General features: G+C 55.9%; 3 protein-coding genes across 3 annotated transcripts; all 3 read right to left on the minus strand.

Moving 5' to 3' along the window:
* Positions 1-186: 186 nt before the first annotated feature.
* Elob (elongin B) lies at positions 187-4,139 on the minus strand. Its single transcript, XM_077802310.1, has 4 exons — positions 4,066-4,139; positions 3,825-3,959; positions 3,036-3,141; positions 187-334 (listed from the first exon to the last, which is right to left on the minus strand). The coding sequence occupies exons 1-4, from the start codon at positions 4,066-4,068 to the stop codon at positions 222-224; spliced, it is 357 nt and encodes a 118-aa protein (XP_077658436.1). The 5' UTR covers positions 4,069-4,139; the 3' UTR covers positions 187-221.
* A 5,195-nt stretch (positions 4,140-9,334) lies between these two features.
* Positions 9,335-11,198, minus strand: Prss33 (serine protease 33). The gene is given in 5 exon segments (XM_026385652.1): positions 9,335-9,493; positions 9,693-9,862; positions 10,111-10,382; positions 10,513-10,678; positions 11,132-11,198. Coding segments are annotated over 5 exon segments (834 nt in total).
* A 3,271-nt stretch (positions 11,199-14,469) lies between these two features.
* Prss41 (serine protease 41) lies at positions 14,470-17,924 on the minus strand. The gene is made up of 7 exons (XM_026385307.2): positions 17,846-17,924; positions 17,727-17,753; positions 17,604-17,630; positions 17,341-17,506; positions 16,367-16,647; positions 15,063-15,220; positions 14,470-14,709 (listed from the first exon to the last, which is right to left on the minus strand). Exons 1-7 carry the CDS (start codon positions 17,922-17,924, stop codon positions 14,470-14,472), a joined length of 978 nt encoding a protein of 325 aa, XP_026241092.2.
* Positions 17,925-19,031: the final 1,107 nt, after the last annotated feature.

Raw genomic sequence — 19,031 nt, forward strand, 5'->3', positions numbered from 1 at the left:
TCCAAAGCTGGGAGTAATTTGGCTCTCAGGGCAGCCCAGGATAGACTGGTCAACATAGAAGTCAGGTTAAGAGCCCAAAGAAGTGGGGGAACAAGACCCATCCCAGGGAGGGCAATGCCTGGAATAGGGAGGGAGAGGGTGGAGAAAGAGGCGGCAACCAGGCAGACACCCAAATCTCTTTTATTGGGGGGGAATGGGCCTCAGGGATGGGCCTGGGGCCCTCACTGCACAGCTTGTTCATTGGCGCTGCCTCCAGAGTCCTGAGGCTTCATAACGTCCGGAAGCTCGGGTGGGCTAGAGAAGGGCTCGATGCGCAGGGCCTCAAAGGCATCATCTGTAGGGGAGGAGACAGAGTTGGAAAGGTGCTCAACTCATATCATACCCCAGCTGGGCCTTGTTCCACCCAATAACCTGAAGCCCTGGGGCACCTAAAGTCATTGTCCTGCAGCTTTGACCTGCCCACTGCCAGCTGCTTCACTTAGTGGCACCTGAATGACTCCTGACCCCATTGGCCCAAGCCACCCATCCCTCTTTGCTGGCCATTCTAGGCCTTTTCCCATTCTACATTTGTCAGTAACTTCCTGCAGGCACCCCCCAATTCTGTTTCCACAGCCAGCATCACCTGCCACCACATCAGAGTCTCCTTGCTCTCTCTGCCTTTTCCATCAACCAACCAGTGGTGGGAAACCAAGTACAGTGTTGACCCACTTAGAACTTTCCAATGGTTTCCCATCTGGTTTCACCAACCCTGTGTCTGTCTCCAATGCTCAGCCTCACTCCCATACCAAGCCCTTTCCCCCCTCAGGATTTTGTACTTGCCAGTCCCAACACCTGTCACATGGGACATGCTATGGACAGCGTTCAGCTCAGATGTTACCTCAGAAAAAAATTGTCAGATTTGATAGGAGAGGCCAGGGATGCTGCCATACATTCACAATACATAGGATGGCCCCACACATAATCATCCAGCCCCAAGTGCTAATACTGCTGAGGTAACAAACCCAAGCCACAAACCTGCAGGGACAATTCTTGCCTTTACACACATATTCCGTGACTCATCTGGCCAGTGCAATCTCACACCTGACACTGTCGTCTCCCTAATTGAGCAGTTTGAGGTTGGCAGACAGATCTGTCTCATCCTTTAGTAAGGACACTGAATGGCAGAGAGTGTGGCACCCAATCAAGACCCAAGAACCTAGTACTGATTGGTCAGCTGCACAAAGAGTTGTCTTTCTGCAAGTAGTCTGTGAGAAAACAAAAAGTAACCAACAGACACTACGTGCCTCAAGGTAATGTGCAATGCCATGGTGGGCAAAAACAAGTCATGTCTCTTAGCCCTCATTTATGCTATCAGTGTCTTCCAAGCCACTCCAAGCCTTTTGTTCAACAACAACAACAACAACAAAAAAGCTACCACATACCTATAATCCCAGCTACTCAAGAAGCTAAGGCAGGATGATCCCAAGTTCAAGTTCAGCCTAGGCAATTTAGTGAGACCCTGTCTCAAAATAAACCAATAAAAAGAGGTAGGGGTATAGTTCAGTAGTATAGTGCTTCCCTAGCATATACGGTCCTGGGTTCAATTCCAGTATAGCAAAAACAAAAAGTAGAGAAAGGATCACTTCAGGGAGAATACAGCTCTGTTGCCTCTGCTCAGAAAGCCCACTAGATGTGACTCAGTCATCACTTACCCCCGCAGAAAGACACTCCTGTATCATGTCTGTAGCATTCACAGCAGACCAGACTCAGGCTGCCCTGCTGGGTGAGGCAGGGAAAGAAGTACCTGACCTGAGGACACATCTGCTGAAGCTGAGGCCTAACCCCACTATCCTTATGGGACCTAGACCATACTCTTCTTTTTCAACCTGTGCTGTTTTCTTACAAAACAGAAAATGATTCCTTTATCCATGTTCCCTCTACCCACACATCCCTTGGATCCACATCTGCAAAAATATGGCTCTATGATCTGTTTAAAATTCCAGGAGACCGGGGCTGGGGATGTGGCTCAAGCGGTAGCGCGCTCGCCTGGCATGTGTGCGGCCCGGGTTCGATCCTCAGCACCACATACCAACAAAGATGTTGTGTCCGCCGAGAGCTAAATAAATAAATTAAAAAAAAAAAAATTCCAGGAGACCAAGAGTAAAAACTAAAAATTCTACCCTCCCCTTTTCTTAGATGGAGGGAAATGTGAAACTCTCCCCACCCATCATGGTACAATATCCTGGGAGATTTGGGGTAAGATTAACAAGAATATAGGATCTAGATCTGAAGCCTGGTGTTGGCATCCCAGCAAACAACCCCATTTCCCCAAGCTCAATTTACTCATCCTTAAAAAACACAATCCACATGGTGCTTGCTTGCCTATAATCCCAGCAACTCATGAGCCCGAGGAAGGGGGATTGTGAGTTTGAGGCTAGCCTTGTCAACTTAGTGAGGCTGTAGACAAATTACTAAGACACTGTCTCAAAAAAAAAAAAAAAAAGTGCTGGGAATGTAGCTCAGTGGTAAAATGCCCCGGGTTCAATCCCCAGCACCAAAATAACCACCATTCAAACTAATGCAAATTCAAGCCTTGACCAGAAATACTGGGGGAATCAGGTGATAAGCAGCACAATTCAAGCTTGGTATGGTATCTGACTCTAGCAAGGCACTAGAAGCCCGCCTCTTACCCATGGGACTGCTGGCAAGACTTAGTCCTCCCTATCTGCAAATGGGGATGATGGCAGTGCTGGCATCTCCGGGCTGAGAGGATTAGATGGGACAATGAAAGTAACATTCAGAGTGAAGAGCCAAGTACTCAATAAATCCTCTGTAAATCTGAGAGGGCATTGGGATGAGGGATCTTCAAACCATTTGTGAAACGGGCTTTAATTTCTACAAGTGTCTCTTGTTTGTTTTACAATGGAGAAACACTGTCAGATAGTTCCTACCCTTTGTGGATTGGAAAGCAAAGGCCAAATCAACTTCAGCTCCCCGAAGACCCTTTTCTGTGGCCATTATCAGCCTGCCCAGCTGCCACCCAGTCCAGTCCTTACCTGCCCTGAAGGCCAGCCCCACTGTGGCTGGGGCCTGTGGCCGTGCTGTCTGGCTGGTGAAGCCACATTCGCCCAGAGTTTTGCCGTCATCGAGGAGCTGGTCATCCTGAGGAGAGAAGAAGGGTCTGGGGAGAGGTCCAGAAGGGGCAAGACCCACAGATCTCTGGCCAGCAACCACAATGGGAGTCAGAGGAAGAGATAGTCCCAAGTGTGGCCATAACTACCACAGAGCACGTTGGATACAGCTTCCAGAGCCGCGTCCCCAAGATGTCCAAATAAGAACTTTGCAGGGGAGGGCTCTGGAATCTAGTTCTCCCAAACCCTGCGTGCGAATCGCCCTCGGAGTCACTGAGCCAGCGGAAGGAAGCCGAGGCAGATCACTGACAGCTCTGACCCTGAAGGGGCTCAACTTTCTGACATCAGTGCCCTCAACTATAACTCGGGGCCCCCGGCTTCCCGGGCTCACAGGCGGCCGGGGCTCCACGAGCGGGAGAGGGAAGAGGGCGGGGAGTCCCGCAGTCGGCGCTCGCAGGGTCCCTGAGCTGGAGCGCCCGCGGCGGAGGGGAGCGGAGGCCTCGGAGGCGCCGACCCTGCCAGTTTCCGGCTCGCCCCGCGTCGGCGCGGAGGAGCACCGCGCTGCCCGCGACCTGCACCGGGCGCCGGGCGAAGACCCCACCCGGCCGTCGGCGGTCGGGCGCATGGGGCCGCCGTCTGCGCTCCCCAGCTCGGCCCGCCCGGCGGCAGGGAGACGCCGCGGGACCCCGCGCGCGCAACCGCCGCCCGCCGCACCTTATAGAGCCGCTGCTCGTCGGGCGGTCGCTTGAGGATGCCCTCGACGATGCGCTTCAGCTCGAACACGGTGCTCGACTCCTTGGCGTCCGTGAAAATGGTGGTCTTGTGGCGCCGGATCATGAGGAACACGTCCTGCGGGCGGCGAGCCGGCGTCAGCGCCCCGCCGCCGCCCCCGCGAGCCCGCCACCCCCGCCGCCCCCGGCCCGGCCCGGCCGCCCCTCCCCCCGCGCCCGCTCACCATCGCGGCGGCTGCCTCTCGCTCGACGCGCCGGCGCGGCCGCGCTCCGCCCCTTCCCGGCAGCCCGCGCGCGGCCCGGCGTGCCCCGCGCGGCCCCGCCCCTCCCCGCCCCGTGCGGCCCCGCCCCCGCCGCCATTTTAAGTGAGCCGGAAGAGGCTCGGCGCGGGCCGCCATCTCGCTGCCGGGAGGGAGGCTTCGCCGCTCTCGGCGGTTTTCGCGTGTCTCTATTAGGCGCGAAGTAGCCGTGCACAGCGGAGGAATTCGCTGTTACACATTCGCAGGTGCACACGACACGGCGTGTCCCTGCCTCTCCCAGGACCCCTCTCTGGCCCTTTCCGATGCTCTCCCTCATTTCCGTGGGAACCCTCCCCTACCTCTTCCGCGCGAGAGGGGACACTGCGACCCCCGACCTTCAGAGGCTGCTTTTTCTGCTCAGCCTCCTGTTCTCCAGTTCCATGCATTTTCCCTCCGATAACCCGATGTCATTTTATGGCTGCACCAAGCCTGAGTGCATGTTCCTTTCTCCCGTCCCTCCACTGAGGGACACCTCGGCTGCTCTACGGCCTCTTTTTTTTTGGGGGGGGGGTGGACACTGAGGATTGAACCCCGGGTGCATCACCTCAGAGCCGCATCCGTAGCCATTGTGCACTTCATGCTCTGACAGCCCTTGCCGCTCGGCCGCTATGACTTATTTTTAAAGGACAAGCTATTTTCTCTTCCTCTGTCCCCTCCCTAGGCTCAGGGGAAACAGGGTTGCCTTTCTCCCGTTTAGGCGGATTTATCTGTCCTTGAGCACACACCCACCCTGGGAACTGAGTAACCCAGACTCCGGAGGTCTCTGGGATGACTGTCCCCCAAATTGACAAGTGGTGCCAGCTGCCATGGGAGTCGCCTCTGTAGAAGCCCCTGTTCCTGCCCGTGGGCAGTCACAGCCTCCGGGACAGGAGTCCCTGTGTTTCTCCTTTGTAGCAAAGCAAGAAATGTTTTCTTTTTCCTCGGAACCATGTCTTTCTTACTAGTTTGGCCTTGAGGGCCAGGATTGAGCTTTCGGTAACCCATTCACCCTTTTTGGTTTTTTCACTTTTATTTTGTTGGTTCTGGGGCTTGATCCCAGGGGCGCTGCACCACACAGCTACATCCACCGTTTTTATCTGTATCTTGAGCTGGCCTTGCTAGGCTGCCCTTGGCCTTCACCTCGCATCCCCTGGCCAGGCCCCACTGTGTCCAGGGTAGGAGGGGTGTCCCTTCTGGTTGGCTTCCTGGACAGCTCCCCGCTCCAGTTCCGGCCCTGGTGGCAGCACTTCCTCCCTGTCTGGGCTCCTCCAGCAGCTTGATTTCCTCTGTTGGTGGAGCCTCCAACAACCATTAGAGGCTACTCTGGAACCCAGCCAGCCCCCAGGAGGGGACAGCTGCTACCTGGTCAGCCACTGACAGCTGGGCAGGTGTGAAAGATGAGGCCACCAGCCCAGAGACCCACTGGCAGTGGCCCTGGACACCATGCAGCCCTGCAGTTGTTGGAGCTCTGGTCTAAGTGTCCTAGAGGGGCCATGTGTCAGTGTCAACTCTGATAGCTAGTCGTAGGGGTAGGCACAGTGCTTGGGGTAGGATTAGAGCACGCACCTCTTCAAACCCCTCTGGGTTTTTTGTTTTTGTTTGGTTTTAAATAAGGCCCTTGAGAAAAGACCACCAGGGACCTGTGTAATCCAACCCAGATCACACTCTTCTAGGTCATTGAGGTTTGCTCATAATCTCATTGGAAAGCTAAATTCTCTACCCCAGAGGCAGTCCCACCCACCATTTTCAAGCAGTCACTGTAAGGGGAAGTTGGATCTTGAAATGGGTGTGGGCAAGAACATCCCTTCTACATGTGATAGTCTCTCAGGTATTAATATGCATGAGTCTCCCCAGTAAAATTCCCGGTTCCCTTTGTTCAGAGAGACTCTGCTTAGGGAAATATCCCCAGCACTCTCTTTGCTGCGATTAATAAATCTTCACTCCTTTATCGCCTAGTTGTTTGCATTCACCAAGGGACGAACTCACTTCAGCTATGGAGGTGCTGCTGCCTTGGGGGCTCTGGCTCTGATCCTGGCTTTGCTGCTGACCCTGCAGCTTTTGGCAGTCAACCTCCTCAGGCTCTGTTCTCTGCTCTTTAAGACCAAAGGAAAATCATGTTAAGGCCTCTGTAGCTGCTTCCTAAGCCACAACTACGTATTCTTACTTTTGACCAGCAGCTTCTAGCTCTTTGGGAGCCTCTTTGGGAGCCTTCTAAAGAACCTTCCCCTGCTGTGATTTCCCTCGCAGGGCCTCAGCACAGTCCCCATCCAGTCCAGGCTACAGCTGATGTGGTCTGAGGAGCCTCAGCTTCAGCAGGGCAGGACCACCCACCCCCATGCCATTTGTGCTGGTGTAACAGGGGTTCACTTGATGCTTTGAAACTTACATGTTTTCGGGGCTGGGGATGTGGCTCAAGCGGTAGGATGCTTGCCTAGCATGTGTGCGGCCCGGGTTCGATCCTCAGCACCATATACCAACAAAGATGTTGTGTCTGCCGAGAACTAAAAAAGAGTAAATATTGGAAATTCTCTCTCTCTCCTCAAAAGAGTAAATATTGGAAATTCTCTCTCTCTCTCTCTCCTCTCTCTCCTCTCTCACAAAAAAAAAAAGAAACTTACATGTTTTTTTTTTCTTTTTTCCTGATATTCTTTTCCCTAAACTCCCTGATCTTCTCCTCCCTGATCTCTCCTCCCTAATCTCATTTGCTCTGAATCACCTCTATAAAAGCCCCCCTGTTCCTGCTGATGGGGAGAATCACAGCCTCTGGGACAGCAGTCCTCTGTATCTCCTTTGCTAGCAAAGCAATCAACCTTCCTTTTCCTTTTTCTCAAGACTTTGTCTTTGTTACTGGATTGGCGTTGAGGATGAGGACCAGGCTTTCAGTTACCCTGGCAGTTGGGTCTCAGCGGTGCAAGGACTGAGAGGTGCTTCAACTTGCCAGCACCATGGGCGGCCACCTCAGGAATGGGCTGAATGGAGGAGGCCGGGGAGACCAGCTGTTAGGGCAGGATGGAGAGAGCAAAGGAAATACCACCTCACCTCTGCCGTTCCTGGATCAGAGGGCCTGTCTGTCCAGGCATGGTGGTGAACTAGTGAGGACCTGAGTAACTCAGTGAGACCTTGTCCCTAAAAAAAAATATAAAAAGGGACTGGGGATGTGGCTCAGTGGTTAAGTGCCCCTGGGTTCATTCAGTCCCTGATACCAAAAAAAAAAAAAAAAAGGAGGGTAGCCCAATCTATCACTGGCCAGCTGTGTGACTTTATTTATTTCATTTGTGTGTGTGTGGTGCTGGGATTGAACTCAGAGCCTTGTGCCTGCAAGGCAAGCCCCCTACCAACTGAGCTATATCCCCAGCCCCCAGTTTTGGGACTTTCTGTCTCCGTTTTCTCACCTGACAAATGGGGAAGTCCACCTAGCAGAGTCTGAGGTAACTGATGAGATTCAGTACCTCACTGTGTCCCTGCATGGTGTTGTTAGGGTACCACTGGGAGCAGTCATCTTTTGTAACTGGTCCCCCAACCCCCAGCCCTGTCCATCTCACTCCTTCCTCAGCCTTGGCTGCCTGGGTGTTCCTCAGATACACAGGCTCTCTGGATGGAGAGGCAGGCCCCAGGCCCTGGCTTGCTCAATGTCTCATGTGCTCCCTTTTGGAGAAGCATCCTGGGGACTATCTCTGGCTGGCCCTGTGCCAGGGAAGTGATGAGAGGAGAAAGGCATGAGGTGCACTCACAGATTGAAGCAGTGGGCAGCTGATATGACCCAACAGGGTCTCACTGCAAATGTGCCCCTGGACTTCTGCAGGCTGGCCATACCCTGTCCTGAGCACCCTAGTCCCTAGTGACCCCATCACAGGCAGCCCAATTTTACTGCAGAATGGACTGCAGTAAAATTGGGCATCTGCCTACTGCCCCACCAACCTGGCCTGACCCAGCAGTGACCATCAAGTAAGTCCACTGGTAGGGAGAGAGGCTTAGGCCTGTGTAGGCCTGCAGGGACTTTGATGCACTCCCCCCCTTTCTCCCCATCTCTCTGTTGATCAGCTCCAAAGAACAGGCTTTGAGCTGGGTGCGGTGGTGCACGCCTGTAATCCCAGCTGCTAGGGAGACTGAAGCAGAGCCAGCCTCAGCAAAAGGAAGGCGCTAAGCAACTCAGTGAGACCCTGTCTCTAAATAAAATGCAAAATAGGATTGGGGATGTGGCTCAGTGGTTGAGTGCCTCAGAGTTCAATTCTCAGTAAGCACCCCCCCAAAAAAAATAATTTTCCAGATTTTGCTGTTTCTTATTCCCCTGCTACTCTAGAAACTGACCTCTATCTGAGAGGAAGAGATCAGGCCCCAGGCTGGAAGGGGAGCAGAGGGAGGGCAAAGAGCCACACTGGAGAGAGGCTGTGTCCAGATTAGGGGTGTGAGGAGTGAGTGAGGGTCAGAAGCCTCAGGAGCAGTAGCAACTGTGGACAGCCCTGCCGAGGAACTCTCCAAGCCAGGCACACAGGCTTCTGAGTCTCTTGAAGTGCAGAGGACCAGCCCATCTTCCCCTAGAACACTTCCAGGACAGTGGAGCAGAATCTTTACTAGTTGTTATGTCTGTGTAACAAATTGCCAGAAAGGTAGCAGCTTAACAGAACACCAATTTATTTAATCATGACTTTGTAGGTCAGAGTCCAGTGGCTCAGCTGGGTTCTTTGCTTAGGGTCTCACTAGGCTGAGAGCAAGGGGTCATCAGGGCGGGGCTCACAGAACTGGCATTTGGAGGTCCCAGATTCTTGTGCCCTGCTGGATGTCGACCAGAGGCCACTGTGGGATGTTCTCAGTTCCTGGCTCCTCCATCTTCAGAGCCAGCAATGGAGACGCTCCTTGGTGTTGAATCTCTCTTATGCTTTGCATATGTCTGTCTTCCTCCAGAAAACAAGGGGGACACAGGCCAGACAGGGGCAGCTGGTTTGCCTATATCTGCTGTCCTGCCCTCATCCCTGGCCAGAGCTGAGGGTAAAGATGAGACAGGAGGGGAAGGAGGAGAGTGAGCCCCCAGGACACACAGAAGGTCCCTGGATTGCTGGCTTGTGGAATCACATTCAGTGAGTGCCCTGGAGGAGAAGAGGCAGGGGAATGGAGAGTACATGGATGGCCCGTTAGGATCTCTGAGAGGAGAATGTGTGCAGGTCCTGGATGGACCGAGGCTGAGGCTTCAGGTCAGCAGCACCAAAACCACCCAGCATTAGAGGCTGAGGTGAGCCTGAATCCAGGGGCTATACTTGGCCACGCTGGTATAGACACCAGGACGGTTGGGCAGGGCACAGCCCTTGCCCCAGCTCACCACACCCACCAAGACCCAGTGCCCAGACTGCAAGCAGCTTAGGGGTCCCCCGGAGTCACCCTGCAACAAACAGAAAGGCTACTGTAGGTCCCAGTCCTCCCAAGACTTCGGGGCAGCTGTCCCAGGTCGCTGGGGTGATACCTCGGGATTGGGGGCTGGGAAGCAGCCTGGGGGTGGGATCGCTGGGTCCTGAGTTCTAGGGAGGTAGGGTGCTGGACACAGGGGCATGGACTCCAGAGGTTATAGGTGGGGGACACACCTGGCAGGCATCCTTATGGCCCCTGAGGTAGCCAGCACAGAGGTTTCCTGGCAGCACTATGCGCTCCGCCTCAGGGATGCTGGTGCCCACATGGTACAGGCGGTCACAGGTGCGTGAGCTCAGCAGTGGCACCCTCACTCCTTGCAGGGGACGCCACTCTGGAAGTGGCACTGGGGAAAAGGGGAGACTTCTGAGAGCCAGGGGAGGGCAGAGTGTAGAGCAGGGCTTGTGGAAGAAGTGGAGCCCGAGATTCTGATTTGTCAGGCAGGGGACACCCTGGATCTGGCTCTGGGGAGAAGTTTCAGGTTCTTACAAGTGGCTCTGTGTCCTGAATTGGGACTGTGAGGGTCTGGGACGCCCAGTTAGATAAAGAAAGGGGTTCCCTCAATAACCTCATGCCAAGCCTTCCATGCCTCACCTCCTGGGCGGAGGGTGCCCCAACCGGTGACCCAGCAGGGTGAGCTGGGTGGTGGGTGACTACCAGGCATGGGCAGGCAGATGGGCTGGATGTGGGCACTCATTGGTACTGGGTGGCGTAGCTGCAGCAGCACCAGGTCACCGCGGGTGGCATCCATAGAGTGGTCTGGAGGCAGCAGTACCCTCCACACTGGCACAGAGAGTGCCGGGGGTGACACAGGGCCCAGGCGCAGCATCCCCAGGCACACGCGGTACTCAGATGGAAGTGCCTGTCTGCACAACAGGGGAGGGGATCACTGAAGCAGACCCCACCCAGAAGACCATCCTGTGGGGAACTGGCCCTGCCTACACCTTCAGGCACCCTCCTCCCCACCTGCATCCATCTGGGGCTCAGGGAGCTGACCTGGCCATGCAGTGTGCTGCAGTCAGCACCCACTGGGACGCGATGAGTGACCCCCCGCATACGTGCGTCCCCCGGTGCTGGATGCTCGCCTGCCAGGGCCACTCTCCCTCACGGGCATCCCGGCCCCCCACGATCCGGCTGGACATGAGGGGTTGCCCACAGGCTGTGAGACAACAAGGGGACAGCCAGGGTTGGCGGAGGACTGGGGCCTGGAGACAAGTGTGCGTAGGAGAGACAAGGCCTAGGGCCTGGAGGGGCAGCTCTGAGGCTTCTTACCTGCAGACGCCAACGACCCGGTAGCTCCTGGAGGAGGAAGTGGAGAGAGAGCTGGATTATGGACTTGGTGTCAGATAACTGGGGGGGTGGTCAGAGATTAGGAGGGAGGCAGGGCATATGTGTGGCACTGAGCTTGTGCCAGGCTCCTATGTGATTGGTTACCTGATGTCACCTTCCTGAACACTGGGATGGGGGTGGGACCCAGGCCCTTTACACAGGTAACCTGTTGGGACTTGGAGAGCCCAAGGTCAGGAACTGAGAACATGCGGGGTGGGGGGGCCGGAAGTAGGCCCAGAGGTGGTGACGTGGATGACCTGGAGCCAAGTTCTTTGTGGCTATCACCCCTACTCCTTGCTCCACTCACCGAATACCAGCAGGCGCAGGATCTGGAGCTGGGAAGCCCCCATCATCCTGTCTCCGGGGCTGGACTGGGTAAGGCAGCTCTGCCCAGTGCTGGGCTCTGGCAGGGAGCAGAAAGGAACACCCTAACCCCATGCCCCTCCCTCAGTGGCCTTTCTGTTTGTGCTATCCCTTCCACCCAGGCTTAATACCCTTCCTTCAGCCCCGGTCCTGGGTGACCACCTCCAGCCCAGTCTGCAGTCCCCCCAGCTTTCAGATCTGGGTCTCCTAGACCTCAACAGGAGTCTTAGAACCTCATCACCAACACCGTCCTTCCCTCCCATTACCCAGGAGCTGCACTGTCCTGCCCCGGCATGCCCTGGACACTGCTCTCACCCTCACAGCCTGGTGCCCTCTTCACTATCTGGGACTAGGGGAGGGCCTGGGGCTTAAAGGGCAGAGGGGCGGAGGCTGGGCAGGGCCAAGGCAGGGATGTGGCTTCACTGACCAGCCTCAAACAAAGATTCTTTGAGCAGCACTTGGGAGGTGGCAGGGAGAGGATACCTGTACGGAGACCTGGGGCTTGCGGTCAGGCTGGGAAGCTCCAGAGAATCCTTGGCAGCTCATCTCTGAACCTGATCCTGCCTCCTGGTGGGGCATGGTCACTGGGGCTTCTGAGCTCTATTGTTCTGTCCAGTAATCCCAGCTTGGCTGGGCCAGCCAGCCCCACATGGGGCCCTGACTGCAGACTCCAGAACCCAGACCTCGGGCCTGGCCGGCTGACTCCATATGGAGAACCTAGCCAGGCCAACACCCCCTGGATCCTAGCTTAGAGTGGTAATGCATAGCTGATCAGAGCCAGATGCAGGTGTGACCTTAGGAAACAGTCCACCCTCTGGCTTGGGGTGGCCAGAACATAGCAAGACTGTTGGTCTAGGGTGAGGCCAGGAGATAGGGAAGGGGTCCAGTGGAGGGCTGGGTCCAGGACAATGCCCAGACCTGTGAGTCACCCCTTGGGTTCACCCACAGGCTGTGCAGCCCCTCTCCCTTTCTGTCGGCACTCCTGGCCCCTCAGCCTCTGCTCCTCTGTCTCTTGCTCAGAGGCCTCACTGCTGAGGCCATGTCTCCCTCACACCATGTCAAGATTCTGATTTGACATGGGTCTGGAGGTTTCATCTGTATCGTTCATCTCCTCTCCATGAAGCCGGGTCTGGGTTTATGGCCCTGAACTAGTCAGCCCAAGCTGCTGTGACAGTTATCCTAGGTGTGGCAGCTTAAACAGAAATGTACTTCTCAAGGTTCTGGGGGGTGTGGGGGTAGGGGGGATGGGGTATAAGGTCAAAGCCAACCAGGTCTGGTTCATTCTGAGGCTGCCTCCCCTTGTCCTGCTAGGAGGCCTCCATCTTGCTGGGTACTGACACGGCCTCTGGGTGCAGAGAGGAAGAGAGTGATTGTCTTCTCCTCTAAGGACATTGATCTTATTTTATCAGAGCTCCATTCTTATGACCTCACTTAATCTCAATTGCTTCCATAAAGGCAAAAACAGTCACGCTGGGGATTATGGTTTGAGTATGGTTGCCCCCCCACCAACCTCAAGTCTTGAAGCATTTTAATCTCCAAAGGTTCATGTTAATGGCATTAAGAGGAGGGGAACTGGATACTGCTATGGTTTTTGTGGTGAAGCCTTTGGGAAGTGATGAGATTAGAATAGGCTGTTCAAATAGAGCCCCCAGGATGGGATCCTGTGGCTTTGTAAGAAGAGGGAGGGAGACCACAGAGGCGAATGAGTTCCCACCCGCCCCACAGCTCAGGGCTCTGCCAGCAAGAAGGTCATCACCAGAACTGAGCCATGCCAGCGTTATGCCCTGGAGCCTGTGAGTTTTGAGCTAAATAAACCTTTTTTCACTATGAAGTTAGTTTGCCTCAGGTACTTTTATAGTAGTGAAAAGCTGACTGATATAGAGCTTCCACATAGGAATTTTGGAGGCTCAAACATTTAGTCAACAGTCTCCAGTGGGCAGAACAGTGCTCCATTCCGAGCAGGCACTGTGGATGTGGGAGCAGGTCAACAGGGCTGAGTGTGGCAGTAGGCTGGGCATGAGGGGACCCCCTGGGGACCTACCCAGCTTCTGGGTGTGGAGGTGGGGCAGGAAGTTTTAAGGCTAGTCTTGCCCATAGCCTGGACCCACACTCAAGACCACTCTGGGCTGGGAGAGCACTTGCCTGGCCTATATGAGACCTGGGTTTGATTCCCCAGAACTAAAACACCCATGCTCTGTGGGGCCGTGGCTCTCTCCTCCAGTGTGATTGGATGAATGGGCAGAGCCTGGATCAGTGCTTGGTACAAGGCAAACACAATGCCACAGGAATAAAAGCAGTAAGCTCCCGTCCTCTTCAGGCCTCCCCAGGACTGGCCACCAGTGGACAGCCTGGTGGAGATAGGGCCAGTTGTTCAGGGACAGAAGCAGCTGGAAAGCTGGAGGGCTGAATGGGAGTGGGGCCAGACCTTGGTAGGGGGGGTAGGCTGTAGGGCTGGGCACCGTTCAGCAGGTTGCTAGGAACGGTGATTGGGGTGAAAGGCAGGGACAGAGGATGGAGGGGACCCAGAGAGCCCGGCCGGTATGGGTTCTTCCTGAGAAACTGGCTCTTTTTAGGGGAGGAGTCTGCAGCAGGTTGATTAATGTGCATCTGAACTTTAGGAAGGAGGAAAGAGCCTCTAAACCCACCCCGTGTCTCAGTCCCATATTGAAAAAATGAGGCAGGGTCTCAGGCTAAGTCCACTTCCAGTTTAGCTTCTTTTTTATTGTGGGAAAACCCAACACACTCCTGGCCTGTACTTCCTGAGCTCACCACCCCAGTAAACTACCATTACGGGACTTTGGTAACACCAGGAGCATCTGAGACTCATGTAGTGGGGCACACCAAGACTGGGGGCGGGGGGCGCTGTCCACGAGGAACATTTATTCCCTGTCACCCTTCCCCAGACTTCCAAGTTCCCAGACACCCTGGGGCTATGACCCTCTTCCCACAAATCAGCTTTCTGGGTGAACTGACTGGAAAGGGTTCAGCTGTCTGTGACCAACAGCTGGACAAGATTAGGAGTTAAGGACAGGTCCTGGGCTGCATAGGTCATGGGTAATACAGACAATGGTCCAGGAAGCACTGGGTGCCCATCATGTTCTGGATTGCCAACTTGAGTATGCATGAGTGTTTATTAGCAAACAAGACAGCAGGGGAAAGGGGCTGGTCTGGGAAGCTGTCACCACACAGTACTGGGTGTCCACGGGATGGGGAAGGTGCAGAGCTATGGTTCCCACAGTACCTTCATGAGATCAGGTATGCTCAGGCTGGCCCCAGGAGCCTGGGAGCCCAGGGCAGAGTAAGGAACAGCAGTGCAGGGGACGGGTCAGGCCTGGGCATGTCATTACGGGATACGAGCATCCGGATCCAGTCAAAGTGTAGACTGACGTTGGTGTAGACTCCAGGCCGGTTGGGTTGACCACAGCCCACTCCCCAGCTCACAATTCCAATCTGATACCACAGCCCTTCCAGTTCACAGACTAAGGGTCCTCCTGAGTCACCCTGGGGAGAAGCCTGGGTGAGCCCAGCCAGGGCAGGTGAGTGGAGCCTGTAGAGAGGCTGGGGGAGCAGGGTGGCTGTGCAGCTGGCAGGAGGGGTGTGAATCCTATTCCCTGCTCCCCAGCAGAGACAGAGCCTCAGTTTCTGCATCTGCAAAGTGGGGCCTCAGTCTCTACCTCCAGGGGCTGACTGGGTGTGGGAGGAGCACCACCAGTGGAGAATGAGCAGTATGTTTTGTAGGCTGGTGAATAAGGACTGCCGTGGCTTTACTCCAGGTGTGGGCTGGTGGGGGCTCGGAGCCTGCTCTCAGGCCTGGGGCAGGGTGGGTATGATTTCCTCATGGGGTGGGCACTCACGTGGCAGGTATCCCTGCTGCCATTCTCAGCACCAGCACAAAGCATGTCGAAACTGATGGAGCTGCGCTGAAAGGGCAACGCGAACAGCTCCCTGCACCTGCTGTTGTTGAGGATGGTGACCTGCACCTCCCGGAGGCGGTAGGGGGGTGGCAGAGGTACTGGGGTAGGACAGAGACAGAAAGCAAACTCAGCCTCTCCTCTGCCATCTAGAGCAGAGCAGGATGTGTGTGCCCAGCCCACACCTTGTAGCAGTGGGGAGGTCCAGGGTGACCGCTCCACATTGAGCGCAGTCATCAAGACTGCGGGGACCCGGCGGAAGGACAGGCAATTGCAGCTACCCTAGATTTGATATACTAATTGGACAATAAAGATGCCACCCCTGCTGCCCAGGTAGAGAATATACAAGTTGTACATGTTAAGTAGCCAACTTAACATTCTGTGAATTAGATATAAAAAAAAAAAGAGAGAGAGAGAGAGATTGAGAGGGGGAGGGCCTGGGGTCGTAGTGCAGCGATAGAGCTCTTACTTAGCATGTGTGAGGCACTGGGTTCGATCCTCAGCATCACATATGAATAAATAAAAGTCCATTGATAACTAAAACTATTTTTTTAAATAAATAAAAGAAAGGAAAAAAAGAGGGATGCAGGATTGAGGGACAAGCAAACGGGACGACCCTGGGAGACACGATAGCACGTGCAAGAAGCAGATGCAAAAGGCCACACACTCTGTGGCTGCGTTGGCAAGGAATGTCCAGAGCAGGCACTCCATGCAGGCAGAGGGCAGGCGGTGGTTTGGGCAGGCGGTGGTTGCCAGGTGCAATGAGCCCAGGCCACCAGGCACGGAGAGGAATGACCAAGGAGGGCGGGGACTCCTGCTGAGATGGAGCTGTTCTGAGGTAGATGGTGGCAGGATGGCCGCACAGCGTTGGGAACGCCCTGCAGATCTCTGAACAGCCTGCTTCGCCACTGCTGGCTATAAGTTTGGGTTTGTGAACTAAATCACAGTGGAAGGAAGTTAACGGCAGAGGCCCTTGGCAGGAGGCTGTCCTGAGCCTGCCACCCCTGCTGGCTAGCAAAGGCACATGCCAAGCCGGCCCCCCTTGCACCCCTGCCTTCTGGCCCACACAGTGTCTGCAAGGGAAGGGGACAGAGCCTGTCTTCCTGCCCTTGCAGTGGGAGCAAGAGGAGGGCAGCCCCTGAGGAGAGAATGCTGAGCAGGTGCCCAGGTCCAGGAGGGGCAGCAGGACCTGGTGGCTAAATGGGATGAGGATAGTGCCCAGCCCATCCCTCTGTCCCCAACCTTACCCATATCCTCATGGATGACTCCCCAACCAGTCACCCAGCAGTCAGACCGGTGCAGGAACATGAAGGTAGAAGATAGGACACAGATGGGCTGGATGTACTTGCTGTAGGTGACCGAGGAGGCCAGCCTCAGCAGGGCGATGTCATGGAACTTCCCTCTAGCCTGGGGGTTCACAATGATGTCCTTCACTCTGTACCGGTTTCGGTGGGCCCGCAGGCTCCAGAAAGATTGGCGGAGAGTCAGCTCACCAAGCTGGACTATCCACCTGGAAGCACGAGAGAACCTGGCAGGGGAGAAGAGAGTGACCTCTAGGGCCCGGGGAAGGGGGCCTGGCCATCTGAGCACACCTGGGCTGGGGTGATGCTGTGGGGCTGCTACTACTTCCTCATTATGGACACCATTAGTGTCCATGGCAAGTCCTTCTTATGGGCTCAAGGGACCCGTGTAGAAACTTCAGTCCAAGACAGGCCACAACCAGAGTACTGAGGTGGCAGGAGCAGGAGTGTGGCTCCCCCTAGTGTCTTGTCACCTCCCAGAGCTGTCCTAAGGACATAGAGCACAGTCTTGTGCCACTCAGAAAGAACAAAGCAGATGTGAGGCCAGTGCTGGTCCTGGGACTGGAAGTCAAACAGCTGGGTGGGGAGAGCTCCACTGGCCAACTGGGTGACCAGCATAGCTCCCTCCTCAACTCAAGCCTCCCACTCCATTGGGAGGTGAAACTATGGTGGTTCCATTTGGTTAGAAAGAGAAGAGGAAATTACAAGAAAAATGCACAATAATGTTTTGGTAAAAAGTGATGCTAGAATTTGAACAGCGTCATCTCCAGGGATGCCAGGGAAAGTCATTTATAAAGTCATTTGTTTGTTGCCAGTTGCAGCCCTGCTTGAAGCAAAGGAAAACACGAAGCCGTATCAACATACAAGAGCGCCCCAGTGCAAGAAGGGAGGTCGCCGTTCCTTTGGATGCCCAGATTCACCTCCTGAAGCAGTGCGCGGCCGACAGCACCCAGCGGCGGCTGAGCAGGCTCCCTCCGCACGTCTTGACATTGCGCACACGCACCAGCGCCTGCCACGGCCAGCGCCCGCGCGAGGACTCCACTCCGCCCACGATCAGAGGGCGAACCTCCCGGCGGCCGCAGGGCCCTGGGGCAGACACGCGATGAGCTCGCTGGGCAGGCCCACCGCTGGGCCAGGGGCCTCTGGGGACGCGCCCACCCCCTCCCCAGGGCCCGGTCATTACTTGAGAGCAGCAGGGTGTTCATGGGACCTGAGGCGGAGGAGAGGGAGAGATGAGGCGTCCTCGCACCTTCTTCTGCACCCGACGCCGGCGCACCGCGCAGGGTGCTCATCGGGGGCGCCTTACCTGACTGCGGGTTCTCTTCCTGCGAGTCTGCGTGGAGGCCAGGAGGTGAGCGCCCCTGACCTCCACGACGCCCGCGGCCCCCGTCGCCCCGCCCTGCCAGCAGCGCCCCCTGAATTCACCCTGCTTCTCGAGTCCTGGGGGCCACAGCAGCGCCAGCAGCAGCAGCGGCGGCAGAAGTGGGCAGCTCCTCTCGCCCATGGCCTCTTCTGCAACCTGGCGCCCCCTCTGCTCCCTGCAGCTCCGCTCTAGATCCTGCCTGCGCCCCCTGCGGGAGAGGCAGCAGGCTGGAAGCCCTAGCCACCACCTTCACCCGATGAGCTCCCTGGGACCAAGGGATCCTTGGGGACCACAGTGCCTTCGGCTCCTACAGGAGTTGGTCAGCCCGCACACGTCTTGATGTGGTGCTGCAGCCAGTGAACCCCAACACCCCATTTCTTTCTGCAGCCCACGAGCGCTGGCTGTCTCCTCTGATGTCCTCTTTCCCCCACCCACAAACTCCCCCAGGAACAAGGACATGGCCCTCAGCCAGGAGCCCCCCAGGAAGCCCACTAGCACCTCCTCCTGGCAGGCTGATCTGGAGTCAGCAGTGTGGCCCCTCCTGCTAAAGGTGCTGCTCCTTTGCAACCACAGAGCTGGGCTGCCACCATGCACAGGGCTCCAGCTCCTTCTCTGCCTGCTGCCTGCAGTGGCCTCACACAACTGCCCAGGCCTCCAGGGCCTCTGCTTCCTGTGGGAGTGGGGGCAGTGTACCAGTCCCACTTGTGAATGGACAGTCAGCCAGGCATCAGCACCAACACCCCCTGGGTCAGAGAGTCCCCACCGGGTCCCACAGAACTCAGAAGAGTCAGTGTGCTCCTGGGTGAGGACACAAGCGTGAGCCTCTCTCCAGATGTGTTCCCCAGCAGAGGCCAGTGGACAGGGCTGAATTCTCCCAGAGTGGACCTGAGACTGCTGGCCCGAAGGAGTGCCACAAGGGAAGATAGCAGCTTCTGGTCACCAGGGCTATACTGAGGCGTGGTCAGGGAGACATGAGATGCCCAGGTAGGAACCTTGGTTACTCAGTCTCTGCCTGTGGCCCAAGCCCCTCGAGGAATCCCATTGTTAGTGGAACCCAGAGTGGCACCATTCTCCAAGGTTGCAGGGACACTCCTCAGTAAGGATCATCCCAGGGCACCTGTGGTCTCCCCAGAGCTGGTCAAGGGCCAATGTTTTTCTTGGACTGCGCTGGATTGGAAACCCCTGCTCCTGCTGAGTTGGCCCTGGGCGGCCCAACAAGGAGGATGGAGAATGTTCCAGGAGAACTCG

The sequence above is a fragment of the Urocitellus parryii genome, chromosome 9, assembly GCF_045843805.1.
Source record: "Urocitellus parryii isolate mUroPar1 chromosome 9, mUroPar1.hap1, whole genome shotgun sequence".
Taxonomy (NCBI): Eukaryota; Metazoa; Chordata; class Mammalia; order Rodentia; family Sciuridae; genus Urocitellus; species Urocitellus parryii.